Consider the following 12,200-nt stretch of genomic DNA (forward strand, 5'->3'; position numbering starts at 1 on the left):
TGGAAACTAATTTGACAATAAACTATTTGTAAAAAAAAAAAAAGAAAGATCTTCTAGTCAGATTTCATTCTTTATTAAATATTTAGATTTCATACCAAGGAGTTGAGTCAAATAATCTACTAAGTCCCTTAAATATCATTTTACACCATGAAGTACCTGTGTGTACACACACACACACACACACACACACACACACACACTGTATTTGTTAATTATGCTCTACCACTAAATACGCTTGAGTTTGGTGTCTGGCTATGACTAATTATATATGCTTTTATGAATATACCTATTCACCCTTCAAATTTAAAATGAATATACTTTTTTCTTGTTTTAATTCCTCCTCCTTTCCACTATTAGGTACATCAGAAAAATTGAAGATCTGAAACAGCTTTTCTATTTCTTTGAGAACTTATTGGGAGTAAGAAAAAAACCTTAGTATTTCAAAGCTCCTAATTTAATGGGGCAAGTATGTCTTGCAATCAGATAGACTGGGGCCCAGATCTTACTGTATTTTTAAACCTGGGCTTGTTAACCTATCTTCTGCAAGATTTAGGTTTCTTGCATAAATTACATAAATGGGGATACCACTCTTCAAAATATGGGGCTTTTGTAAGTATTAGATAAAACTAAAATTATACTGCCTACCACATGAACATTAAATATGTTCCTTTTTAGAGCAATAAAAATGATTATCTTATTTCACTGAAGACCTAATATAACTGTATTAACTATTAAGCAAACTATTTAATGCTATGCTTTTCAATTAAGCTACTCCTTTTATTATTTTATCACTATGTGAGAAGACAGCATTTACTTCTTTGGCAATACTTTCTTAACTACTTTAATTTAACATGTAAAGAAGAGCATTTTTAGTTCATTTTAAAAGTAATCGAATTGGGGCATCTAGGTGGCTCAGTCGGTTAAGCGTCTGCCTTCAGCTCAGTTCATAGGTTCGAGCCCCACGTCAGGCTCTGTGCTGACAGCCAGCTCAGAGCCTGGAGCCTGTTTCAGATTCTGTGTTTCCCTCTCTCTCTGACCCTCCCCTGCTCATGCTGTCTCTCTCTCAGAAATAAATAAAAACATTAAAAAAAAAAAAAAAGAAAGAAAAAACATTAAAAAAAATTTTTAAAAAAAGTAATCGAATTTTCCCAGGCTTCTGGAAGATCTGCACAGATGTCAAAGTATGATGAAGACTTCCAAAACTGACACTGGATATTACCTGTCACAAGTGATTTATAGTTACTACATGTCAGTCTTATGCTTTCCAGCATTCAATAAATTTTTAATGTCAGTTTTATGCTTCTAGGTATTCAATGGATTTTTTACTAAGCACCTAATATATATTCAAGGACAAGACAAGGTAGGTCCAAAGGATATGAATTGGTTTAGGAATTAGAGGAATACTGGCTTTTATGTTAAGGCTTTGGAAAGATTTTATGTTTGTTGGGTTGAATCTTGTAAAAATGCCAATATCTGACTAATTTTGAACTAAAAAGAGCAATTTTTGTATGATTCATATTGGTAATTAGCACTCTATAATGCCTGATAGTTATCAAATGTATAATATATTTTAATTATAAATTTAAAAATTTATAATATTTTCAAATTATATGTTTTTTGTTTTATAAAAACCATTGTTTTGCAAGTCATAGTGTGACATATTAATAAATACATTACATCATACAGATTTCAGAAATAAATAAAACAATCATCTTTATTTTTCCATCACATATTTATGGTTTATTTTGCATGTATTAAATGTTACCTCTAGTGAAAATAAAAGATTAATCAGGATGCTACCCTATAAAACCTATAGTTTGACTGAACAGATACAGATAATTATTATATATATCAGAATGTTTAAAGCAGTCAAAGTAAATTCAAAGGAAGATGGGATCTATTTTTGCTTAGGGAATCCAGAAAGGTTTTATGGGCTGTTAATACAGATGAGATTGGAATATATCAAGACTGGAACACTTAGGGGAGTGAGGCCTGGATACATAGTCAGGTATTTCAAATGAGAAAAAGTCCTGAAAAGACATGGATACATTTAAAAGGGTTAAAAAGAATTCCATATTTTAATAAATAGCTTGGTTTGTCATATGAATATGTCAATGGAAAACAGCTCTTCAACATGTATTATCAAGGCCGCAGATTATTCTGAAAACCAACAGAGTTAGAGCTATTATATTTACATTCTAAAGTTGATAAAGATGATAAAGAAATTGTGTAAAATATAATTTCAGGCGGTAGTAATGTAGTAAAAGAGATAAGAAGACATGGGAGCTTATTTTTTTTTTTTTTTTTTTGAGAGACAGAGAGGGAGAAAGGGGTGGGGGATAGAAGGAGAAGGAGAGACAGAATCAAGCAGACTCCACACAGTGCAGAGTCTGGATGTGGAACTTGATCTCATAACTGTGAGATCACGAGCTGAGCCAAAATCAAGAGTCTGACCTTAACCGAATGAGCCACTCAGGTGCCCCAAAGGGACTGCTATTTTACATAGGATAGTAGTAAAGAGCTTGGTGAAGTGTTAGCATCCAGAAGAGACTGTAATGGAGTATGAGAGATGAAAGCACTTGAGAGAAGAGATATCTAGGTAGAGACACAGTAAATGCAAAGCCTCTGAGGTAAGAGTGTGCTTTATATGTTCAAGAGAGCAAAGAAACCGATACAGCTTGTAATGAGAGAGAATAAAAGTGTTTTAGAGGAGAGGATCAGAAGGTAGCTAGGGTAAATCATGTATGAACTCACAGAGCCACAATAGGACTCTGGATTTTGTTCTAAGCATTCTAGAAAGCCAATGGAAGGTTTTGAACCAAGAGTGTGAAAATACCTGACTTGGTTTTCAAAAGGACAACTCACGCTATAATGTGTACTAATATAATGTGTAGTAATTTAGTCATACAGAATCCAATAACTAGATGATTGGACTGAAGATCATTGGACTAGATGATTTTTACCACCAAAAAGAATTCATTATCCCTGTCCCTAAATTTGCTCCCCACTGTGAATTACCTGTCTCAAGGGCACCACCATCCACCAATGTGCCCACATAACTAAGCTAAGAATCATCTCTGACTCTGTTTTCTTCCTTATAGCCAGACACCACATATTTATTCTACCTAAATAGCTTGATTCTGTCTTCTTTGCTTTTACAGCTGTTATAAGAGGAATGAAGCATGTTTAACCTGGACCCCTACAAACGCCTGTTTAAACTTGCTGTCTATATACTTGACTCTTCTCTAATTCTTCAAGTCTGAGAAAGATGAATGTGAACTTTCCAAACTTTAAATCTGATCATGTATTTACTCTGCTAGAAGTCTTTCAGCAGCTCCATATATCTTATAAGATAGAATCTCAACTGCTTAATTTTGTCCAAAGTACTTTATAATCTAGTTTGTCTCTCAATTATGCTATACCTCTCACTGTACCTCACTCAAAGTTCTACTGGTGAATGGAAAAAAAAAGTCTTGTTGGAATCACTTGGAAGATTTTTCCCAAAAATAAATGTGCTTTTCTGGAGACTGAGATTTGTTTGCCCAAGAGGGCATGGCCTTCCACTGAAAATAACTGCTAGAGCTGAGCACTACAACAGTGAGAAGTGTATTCTACCTACCGCAGATATGGTGGAAAAGAAATACGTTAAAAGTTTCTGCTACAGCCATACAAAAGCACTTCCATTTCTTAGAATAAGCCATGCTATTCAACAGTTCCTTACTCTATCTGCTGGGTTTATCCATCATCTTCCCTAGAAAGTAATTCCCTTTTAAACTCCAAATTATCCTTCAAATCTCATACTAAGACTTTAATGATTTCTTCTGGCAGTTAAGTGATTCTTACTCACTGTTTCTAAAGTAACTTGAACAAACCACTATAATTATTTACATGTGACATCTCCTTTTTGGACTGTAGGGTTTTTGAATATTATCTGTCAAAACCTATTATGTTATAAGGCATAACTTTATTACATTCACACTCCAGAGCCCAGGTGTTAAGTCCTTAATAAATTAATTAATATTCCACATAACTTCAATTTACAATTTTCCCTAATCTTATAGAGATACACTTTGACCTTTTGAGAGGTTTAAAGATGAGAAAGGAAGACAACTAAGACCAAATCTAGACAGAAATAACTGGCAGGTCTACCTCAGAGACTATAGCAGCTGTTAATATGTTCTGGACCTCCACCTGACCCCTTCTCTAATTAACAAATCTCCTAATTAAAAATAAGAGGCTATTGGAAAGTAACCTATCGTTTTAGCAGGATGCTTATAGTTCTGTTCATTTTGGAACTGTACTTATCATAAGCTATCTATTGGTTTTACTTCTGACATGTCCTTAAACCTGTTTAGTTTGGGGGTGGGATGGGGCAATTACAGACCACTTTAAGAATAGTGAAACCTATGGCCTTCTCATTTATCCATCTATCAACACACACAATCGCTTTTCCTTTAACTTCAAAGGGTTCATAAACTTCTGAATCTAACCCATTAACTGTATATTTAAAATCTTATTCTAGGGGCGCCTGGGTGGCTCAGTTGGTTAAGCATCCGACTTCAGATCAGGTCATGATCTCACAGTTCATGGGTTCAAGCCCCGCGTCGGGCTCTGTGCTGACAGATGGCTCAGAGCCTGAAGCCTGCTTCAGATTCTGTATCTCCCTCTCTCTCTGACCCTCCCCTGCTCATGCTGTCTCTTTCTCTCTCAGAAAAAAACAAAAAACAAAAACCCCAACATTAAAAAAAAAAAATCCAAAAAAAATCTTATTCTAGAGGATGGTAGCTGGATAAATTTAATTTTAATACTCCCATGAATTTACAACTCCAAGAACACTATTGCCTTAAAACAAAAAAAAATTCCAAATTGATAAAAATGAAAAATGCTTAAAACTAAAGGTCAATACTAAAAATAGTAACACAGAAAAAAAAACAACTCTACTACCCCATAAATGTTCAATGTTAATAAAATGCTATCATGTATTATATACCAAGTAGAAATAAATATATTTCTCAAAAAATAAAAATTTATTTGAAATATGACATATAATCTAATTTTAATTAGTAGGCTAAAAATTTTTACTTATTAACATATACACATTCTCTCTTTTTAGCATCTTCCCAGATTTCTTTGGGTAGATAGATAGGGTGAATAGCTCCAAGTAAAAATTCCACCCCTGCTCCTCCTCAATTTTAAATTCTTAAACTAAAACACAAAGACAAAAACCTCCCCAAACACAAACTAATAACTTTAATTCTGCAATTAAGAAATATCTATTAAAATATTAAAGAAACATTATTTTGAAGAGGCAAGATCTTGAAAATAAATTAGTTGTGAATACCAACATAGATTTTATAGTAAGTCCACCTTTCTAAAACTTTTTGGAAATTAGAAAATTATAGAACCTTAGATTGGAAAGAACCTTTAAAATAATCTGATTCAGTGGTTCCCAACATTTTCTCTTCTACATTATACCTCAGAACAAGGACACATTCTCATTACTAACAATTGTTCCCCATAACAATGATTTTCAGTGTGGAGTTACATGCCTGAACCAGATTCCCCAAGAACCCCACAGGTCTAGTCCGATCAGTACTGCTAGAATGTCCTGTCTTTTCATTTGTCCCTTCCTAAAAACCCGTAAAGAGTGATAAAAAACTCATTAGAGCCTAAATTTTTATTTTTATTTTTTTAATGTTTTATTTATTTCTAGCAGAGAGAGAGAGAGACACAGCGTGAGCAGGGGAGGGTCAGAGAGAGAGGGAGATACAGACTCTGAAACAGGCTCCAGGCTCTGAGCTGGCAGTCAGCACAGAGCCCGACGCGGGGCTCGAACCCACGAACCGCGAGATCATGACCCAAGCGAAAGTCGGACGCCCAACCGACCAAGCCACCCAGGCGCCCCTGACCACGTTTTAATAACCCTCCCGAGAGCGCGGGAGACCAAGAGGCCACGCGAACACACAGGCTTCTCACAGGGCTGGGGGGAATGGCTGTCGGCCCCGCGCCCAACAACTCTGCGCCCCCGGGGGGCTTGTCGGGCTCTGCAGCACCCGGCCCCAGATCAGGGCGAGGCCTGGAAACCGCCCCCGCCCCCGTCCCTGGCCCCTGGCATGTACGCACGGCCAGCGCTCAGCACACAGGGTACAGCCTGTGCTCCTGGGCAGCGCCCCCACCAGACCTCCTGTGCGCCCGACCCCAGCTGCTCTGCTCCTTCTGGTGGACCCCGTACCCCCCAAGGCCCCAGCATGTAAGGCCCCAGCTCCCTCCACGGTAAGAGCCCTGTGCCTTCTCAGAACTGAATCACGGGATTCCTTCAATCCTAACCTTGGTGGGAAGGGGCCCCGGAGGGTGCCTAGCTCCCAGCAAGGCATATGGTCTGCAGGTGAGATCACTTCCTGTGTGTCCCCGGGACCTTTCCAGGTGGAGCACTTTGCGGCACATCTCATCAGCTGACCTGTACCCTCCTCTCCCTCCCTCACTCCTCCCTTCAAGCCACAGACAGGTCTNACACATTCTCTCTTTTTAGCATCTTCCCAGATTTCTTTGGGTAGATAGATAGGGTGAATAGCTCCAAGTAAAAATTCCACCCCTGCTCCTCCTCAATTTTAAATTCTTAAACTAAAACACAAAGACAAAAACCTCCCCAAACACAAACTAATAACTTTAATTCTGCAATTAAGAAATATCTATTAAAATATTAAAGAAACATTATTTTGAAGAGGCAAGATCTTGAAAATAAATTAGTTGTGAATACCAACATAGATTTTATAGTAAGTCCACCTTTCTAAAACTTTTTGGAAATTAGAAAATTATAGAACCTTAGATTGGAAAGAACCTTTAAAATAATCTGATTCAGTGGTTCCCAACATTTTCTCTTCTACATTATACCTCAGAACAAGGACACATTCTCATTACTAACAATTGTTCCCCATAACAATGATTTTCAGTGTGGAGTTACATGCCTGAACCAGATTCCCCAAGAACCCCACAGGTCTAGTCCGATCAGTACTGCTAGAATGTCCTGTCTTTTCATTTGTCCCTTCCTAAAAACCCGTAAAGAGTGATAAAAAACTCATTAGAGCCTAAATTTTTATTTTTATTTTTTTAATGTTTTATTTATTTCTAGCAGAGAGAGAGAGAGACACAGCGTGAGCAGGGGAGGGTCAGAGAGAGAGGGAGATACAGACTCTGAAACAGGCTCCAGGCTCTGAGCTGGCAGTCAGCACAGAGCCCGACGCGGGGCTCGAACCCACGAACCACGAGATCATGACCCAAGGGAAAGTCGGACGCTCAACCGACTAAGCCACCCGGGCGCCCCTAGAGCCTAAATTTTTAAAAGTAAACTTTTTGTCTTAGAACAATTTCAGATTCACAGAAAAGTTGCAAAAATGGACGGTTCTTATGTACCCTATACTCATATAGCTAAATTTTTTCATATTGGTTTTGGTAGGAGTAAGCAATTTTAAAAATATAATTTTAAAAACTCTTTGTTTCCAGCCTATTTTATTGTCAATACTTTGAAATCTGGAGGCTAAAATGGTCTTTCAAATAAAAAAACAGTGTTTAAACAGTAAAAGCATAGTAAGCACAAAAATGCAAAAACTGTGGTCCTATACAGACTGTGAAAAGGATACTTGTTTACAGTATAAGAGCTTTCAGAAGAAGGCAGAGCACCTTGTTTGACCTCAGTTGTGAGCATGCACATCGGAGGATCACAGTTTTCATCCCTCTGTGCATGTTCACAAATGACTGTGAAGGGGCCCCTAGTACTGATGCTGAGGTCACAAATTTTATCAGGTAGGTGAATTCACACATATGGAATCTGCAAATCATGAGGACTGACTGTATAGCCTTATATTTATAATTTACAGTACTTACCTTTGAAGATCCATTTGAATACATCTGTATCATGTTCTCTGCACCTTGTTTCACTTTAAGTTCTATATCCAATTGTTTTTGTAAAGCCATCAATCTATTATTGCTAGTGGAACAACGAGGGTCACTGCTAGGGGTATCTGGAGTCCTTGGGCAATCTGTAAATTAAACAGCATGTCAAAATTAGTAGGACAAATTGCTGCTAAAAATGAATGTTAATATTCTCAAAGAATAAAGAATTATAGGGTGTGAGATGAGCTTAAAGTCACCTAAGTGGAATCTCCATATGCTTACAGATAATATAAGAATACAAGCCAAGAAAATATCCAAGTAGAGTTACAGGACCATCTGCCAGGGATACATGGAGTCTGAAACTGAATTAGAGCATTGCCCCAAGTTTGCCCCATACTACTATGTTTAAATTAAATAAAATCAATTTGACTAATCTCTTAAAAATATCTAACAATTAAACTAAATCTCTACTCATTACCTGACTAGATAACAAAGCACATTTAAACATTATACAAATTCCTCTAAAGTAATTCTTTCTAAGTAGAACTAAGGATACTTCAAATATAATGCCAGCACTCTTTATAGTAATTATCTAAGCATACATATAAAGGACTTAACATTTTGCTTTCTACTAGGAGGATATTTAGTCACAATGAAAAATGTTTCAAAGATATTGACTGATACCACACTGCTGGTAGGGTGATATCCAAAAATTCAAGTCCATGACTTCTCATAAAGCATATGTGGTGCTTCCATTTTAAAATAAAAACTTCCAATAGAACCTTCTAATTATTTTGAGTAATCCTTTATTATTGAAATACTTCTAATAGTTTTATGATATAACTAAAATCCTTCATGTTGAAGTTCATTATTTTGTGTTTTATCTACCCTAGGTCCCTTGCTTATAAAAAAGCAAGCTAGAAGACTAGAGTACTAGATCTGGTTTAGTTATAGGTAACTTGGCAATCACTGGAAAACTGTCTAAACTGCAAGTTACTTAACCTTTGTGCTTCAGGGTTCCCTTTTCTCCTCTACAATAAAAGATGGTGTGGCCAACTGATTTTAATGAATATGTTTTATGTTTGGCTTTATATTCCTTTAAAAAATCATTAGTTTAAAAACATTTCAATATAATGTGCTAACTGACTTGCAAACATACTGGTGCTATGCTAAGTAATTACATAAAATACTATTTAATCGTTTATAAGCTATGTCACAAAGTGTAAGTCCTGATGTAAGTGCTCTATAAACTCATCCATTCTCATAAATAACCCTGTAATGAGCACTGCACCCATGTTTTGGGGGGGGAACCTCCAAAATTAGGGTACAGAGTAGTTAAGAAACTGGCCCAAGTCATGTGTAGTAAGTCAGTTCCATACCAAAGTCTACCTTAATAATTCCTGTGCTAAGCTGCCTTTTTGTCATTTAAAAACCTTATAAACAACTATGCTAGGCTCTGCATATGTACATACTTACATATATAACAGTATAATCACACACACAAATACATACATATATATATGCATAATAAGCTTAAACTTAAAATAACTTGAGGTAGATATTATCCACATTTTACACATCAGGAAACAGGCAAAGTCACAAAATTATTGAACTGAGATTCAAATTCAAGAAAGGTTTCTATTGCAACTGAAGTCCTTGCATTATAAATGGGCTACTCCAAAAACTGATTTTATAGGTGACATACTCTTATAAAAAACTGATATTAAAGTATAGGCAATTTTTCAGATCAGGCTCACAAAAGAACTACTTAACATATTGCTATGGACATAATATTTATGCTCCCAAAACGCATATGGTAGGCCTAGTGTGACGGTATTGGTGGTGAGCCCTCCAGGAAGTGATTAGATCATCAGGATGTTCTTTCTCTGTTATGTAAGAATGCAGAGAAAAGATGCTGCCTGCAAACCAGACAGAGGGCCATTACCAGAACTCTGCCCCTGCTGGCATTTTGATCTCAGAGTTTCCAACCTCCAGAACTGTGATAAATCTATTATCAGATTTATCAGATTATAACAATCTATGTTATTTTGTTGAAGCAACCTAAACTAAGACACACACATACACACACACACACACACACACACACTCATAAGAGCAGTTAAGAGTACCCAGGTTTGAATTTGTTTTGAAACTGAAATTCAGTACAAACTATGTCACAGAAGGTAAGTTACTTAACAGCTCTGTGCCTCACTATCCTTATTGTTAAAAAGTAAAATAGCATCAAGCCCACAGGACTATTATGATTCAATAAGTTACATGTACAGAGCTTAGAAAAGGGCATGGCGCACAGTAAATATTCAATAAACATTAACTAGTCGTAGTCACTGTATGAAGTAGAAGTATATCTCCTGTTGAGTCCATAAATGAAATTCACATTATAGTAATGACTAAACAGGTGCATTCAGATCTGTGAACAATTAGGTTTTCTTCCTTTGTTCCTTTTTAAAAAAATTTTTGTAAAAACATAAATGATATAAGATTCTTGAAAGAAATCAAAATCACATTAAATTTGGCATACAAAGTTAATTTATAGTAAGCACATTTAAAAAAAAGAACCGGGATGCATTCATAGAAGGCTCTCAATTGAGAAAAGTGTGGAAATGTGTTATCTGTAAAATAGTTGATAGTGTTTAGCCTAGTATGAGAAAGAGAAATGATTATTGTTAAATATTTGTCTATGAAAGAAACTGTCCACTTACTACTAGCCCATAGGGCAGAGAATTAGAACAAATGGGTAAAAGTAGTGGGGGCAAAAATTTCATCACAGAATATTGAGAAATTCCTTACATTCTGAGTTATCTAGCAATGAAATAATTTCCTTAAAATGCAGTAAAATCCCTTATATCTGGAAGCATTTATATAGAAGCTAGATTATAATCTGTAAAGATGCTATATGAGAAATTTTCGCACACTGAAACAGGTTGTACTAAGGCAGTGACTGATCCATTGATTCTAACAGTCTGCGAATTTGTAGTAGTATTATAGAAAAGTATGTCAGTTCTAATATGGATTAGAAGAACATAAGAAATAATAGAATGATTAAGAGTCTGGGCTCTGGAGGTCAGAACGCCTGGGTTAAAATCCTGTGGCTACTGCTTACTGGTGTGGTCTGGTCATATACTTAGTTAACATCTTTGTGTTGCAGTTTCCTCAGCCACAGATTGGGGGTTATTGTGAAGATAAAGCCTGTATAGTGCTTAGGCCAGAGTTTAGGGCTCCATAAAATTACAAGTCAGGGAACAGTTAAGTAGCTGGTATTTCTGCTTAAAATTAATCTTCAAAGGAATTCACAAAGGTTCGTAATACAATCTCACTTTACAAATAAAAACAACCAAAACTTAGTTCAAGTCATTTGGAAAAGTCAAAAAAGTGTTTGCCAAGACAGAAATTTAACCTTAGATACATCTTGTTTTATAAAGTCCATTTTTTACTCATATAGAAGTCAGAGAAACATTTTCCTGTCCTCCTCAGATTTCACCTATTTTTCCTTTTATTAAAAAAGTTTTTCTTTATTTTGAGAGAAAGAGAGTGAGCATGAGTGAGGGAGGGGGAGAGAGAAAGGGAGATAGAGAATTCTAAGTAGGTTCTACACAGTCAGCACAAACCCTGAGATCAAGAGCTGAGCTGAAACCAAGAAACCAAGAGCTGGAAGCTCATCCAACTGAGCCACCCAGGTGTCCCAATCTATTTTTCTTTTAATGAGCTACTTTTCTTCTTTCCAGTTTCCTTTCTTACAGGTTATGGTAAATTACAGCATTATAAAACATACAGTTGCCAGTATATTTGTTAAACACTTTTCTTCTTGGTAAAACACATTTCAAAATAGCGCTAACTAGAACTCCCCATTAATGAGCACTGGGTGTTATATGGAAACCAACATGACAATAAACTATTTTTAAAAAAATGTTCTCTTCTTTCAAAAAGACAGTTTTTTAAAATTTTGTAAGATGAAATTATTTTTCCACTCTAAGAGGAGCAAATGTTGAATCTATTCTTTTTTTTTTTTCTTTTAATGTTTATTTTTGAGAATAAACAGGAGGGGCAGAGAGAGACAGAGACATAGAATCCAAAGCAGTTTCCAGGCTCTGAGCTGTCAGCATAGAGCCTCATGCAGGGCTTGAACTCACAAGCTGTGAGATCATGACCTAAGCCAGTCTGATGCTTAACCAACTGAGCCACCCAGCCACCTCTGAATCTATTCTTTGTTTTTGCTTGTTTGCTTGTTTGTTTAAGCCAGAAGCTTAACCGACTGAGCCACCCCCGCACCTCTGAGTCTCTTCTTTTTTTTT

The 12,200-nt window shown here is 36.2% G+C and overlaps 1 protein-coding gene across 2 annotated transcripts in view; it reads right to left on the bottom strand.

Annotated features, from left to right (window-relative positions):
• The window catches only part of PKN2 (protein kinase N2), a 138,243-nt gene that overhangs the window by 60,269 nt on the left and 65,774 nt on the right, over positions 1-12,200 (bottom strand). For both annotated transcript variants that reach the window (XM_077746092.1, XM_077746093.1), the window contains exon 3: positions 7,882-8,036. In XM_077746092.1, the coding sequence (XP_077602218.1) occupies positions 7,882-8,036 (155 nt within the window). The remainder of the gene's footprint in view (positions 1-7,881; positions 8,037-12,200) is intronic.

The sequence above is a fragment of the Crocuta crocuta genome, unplaced genomic scaffold, assembly GCF_008692635.1.
Source record: "Crocuta crocuta isolate KB4526 unplaced genomic scaffold, BGI_CrCroc_1.0 scaffold48, whole genome shotgun sequence".
NCBI lineage: Eukaryota > Metazoa > Chordata > Mammalia > Carnivora > Hyaenidae > Crocuta > Crocuta crocuta.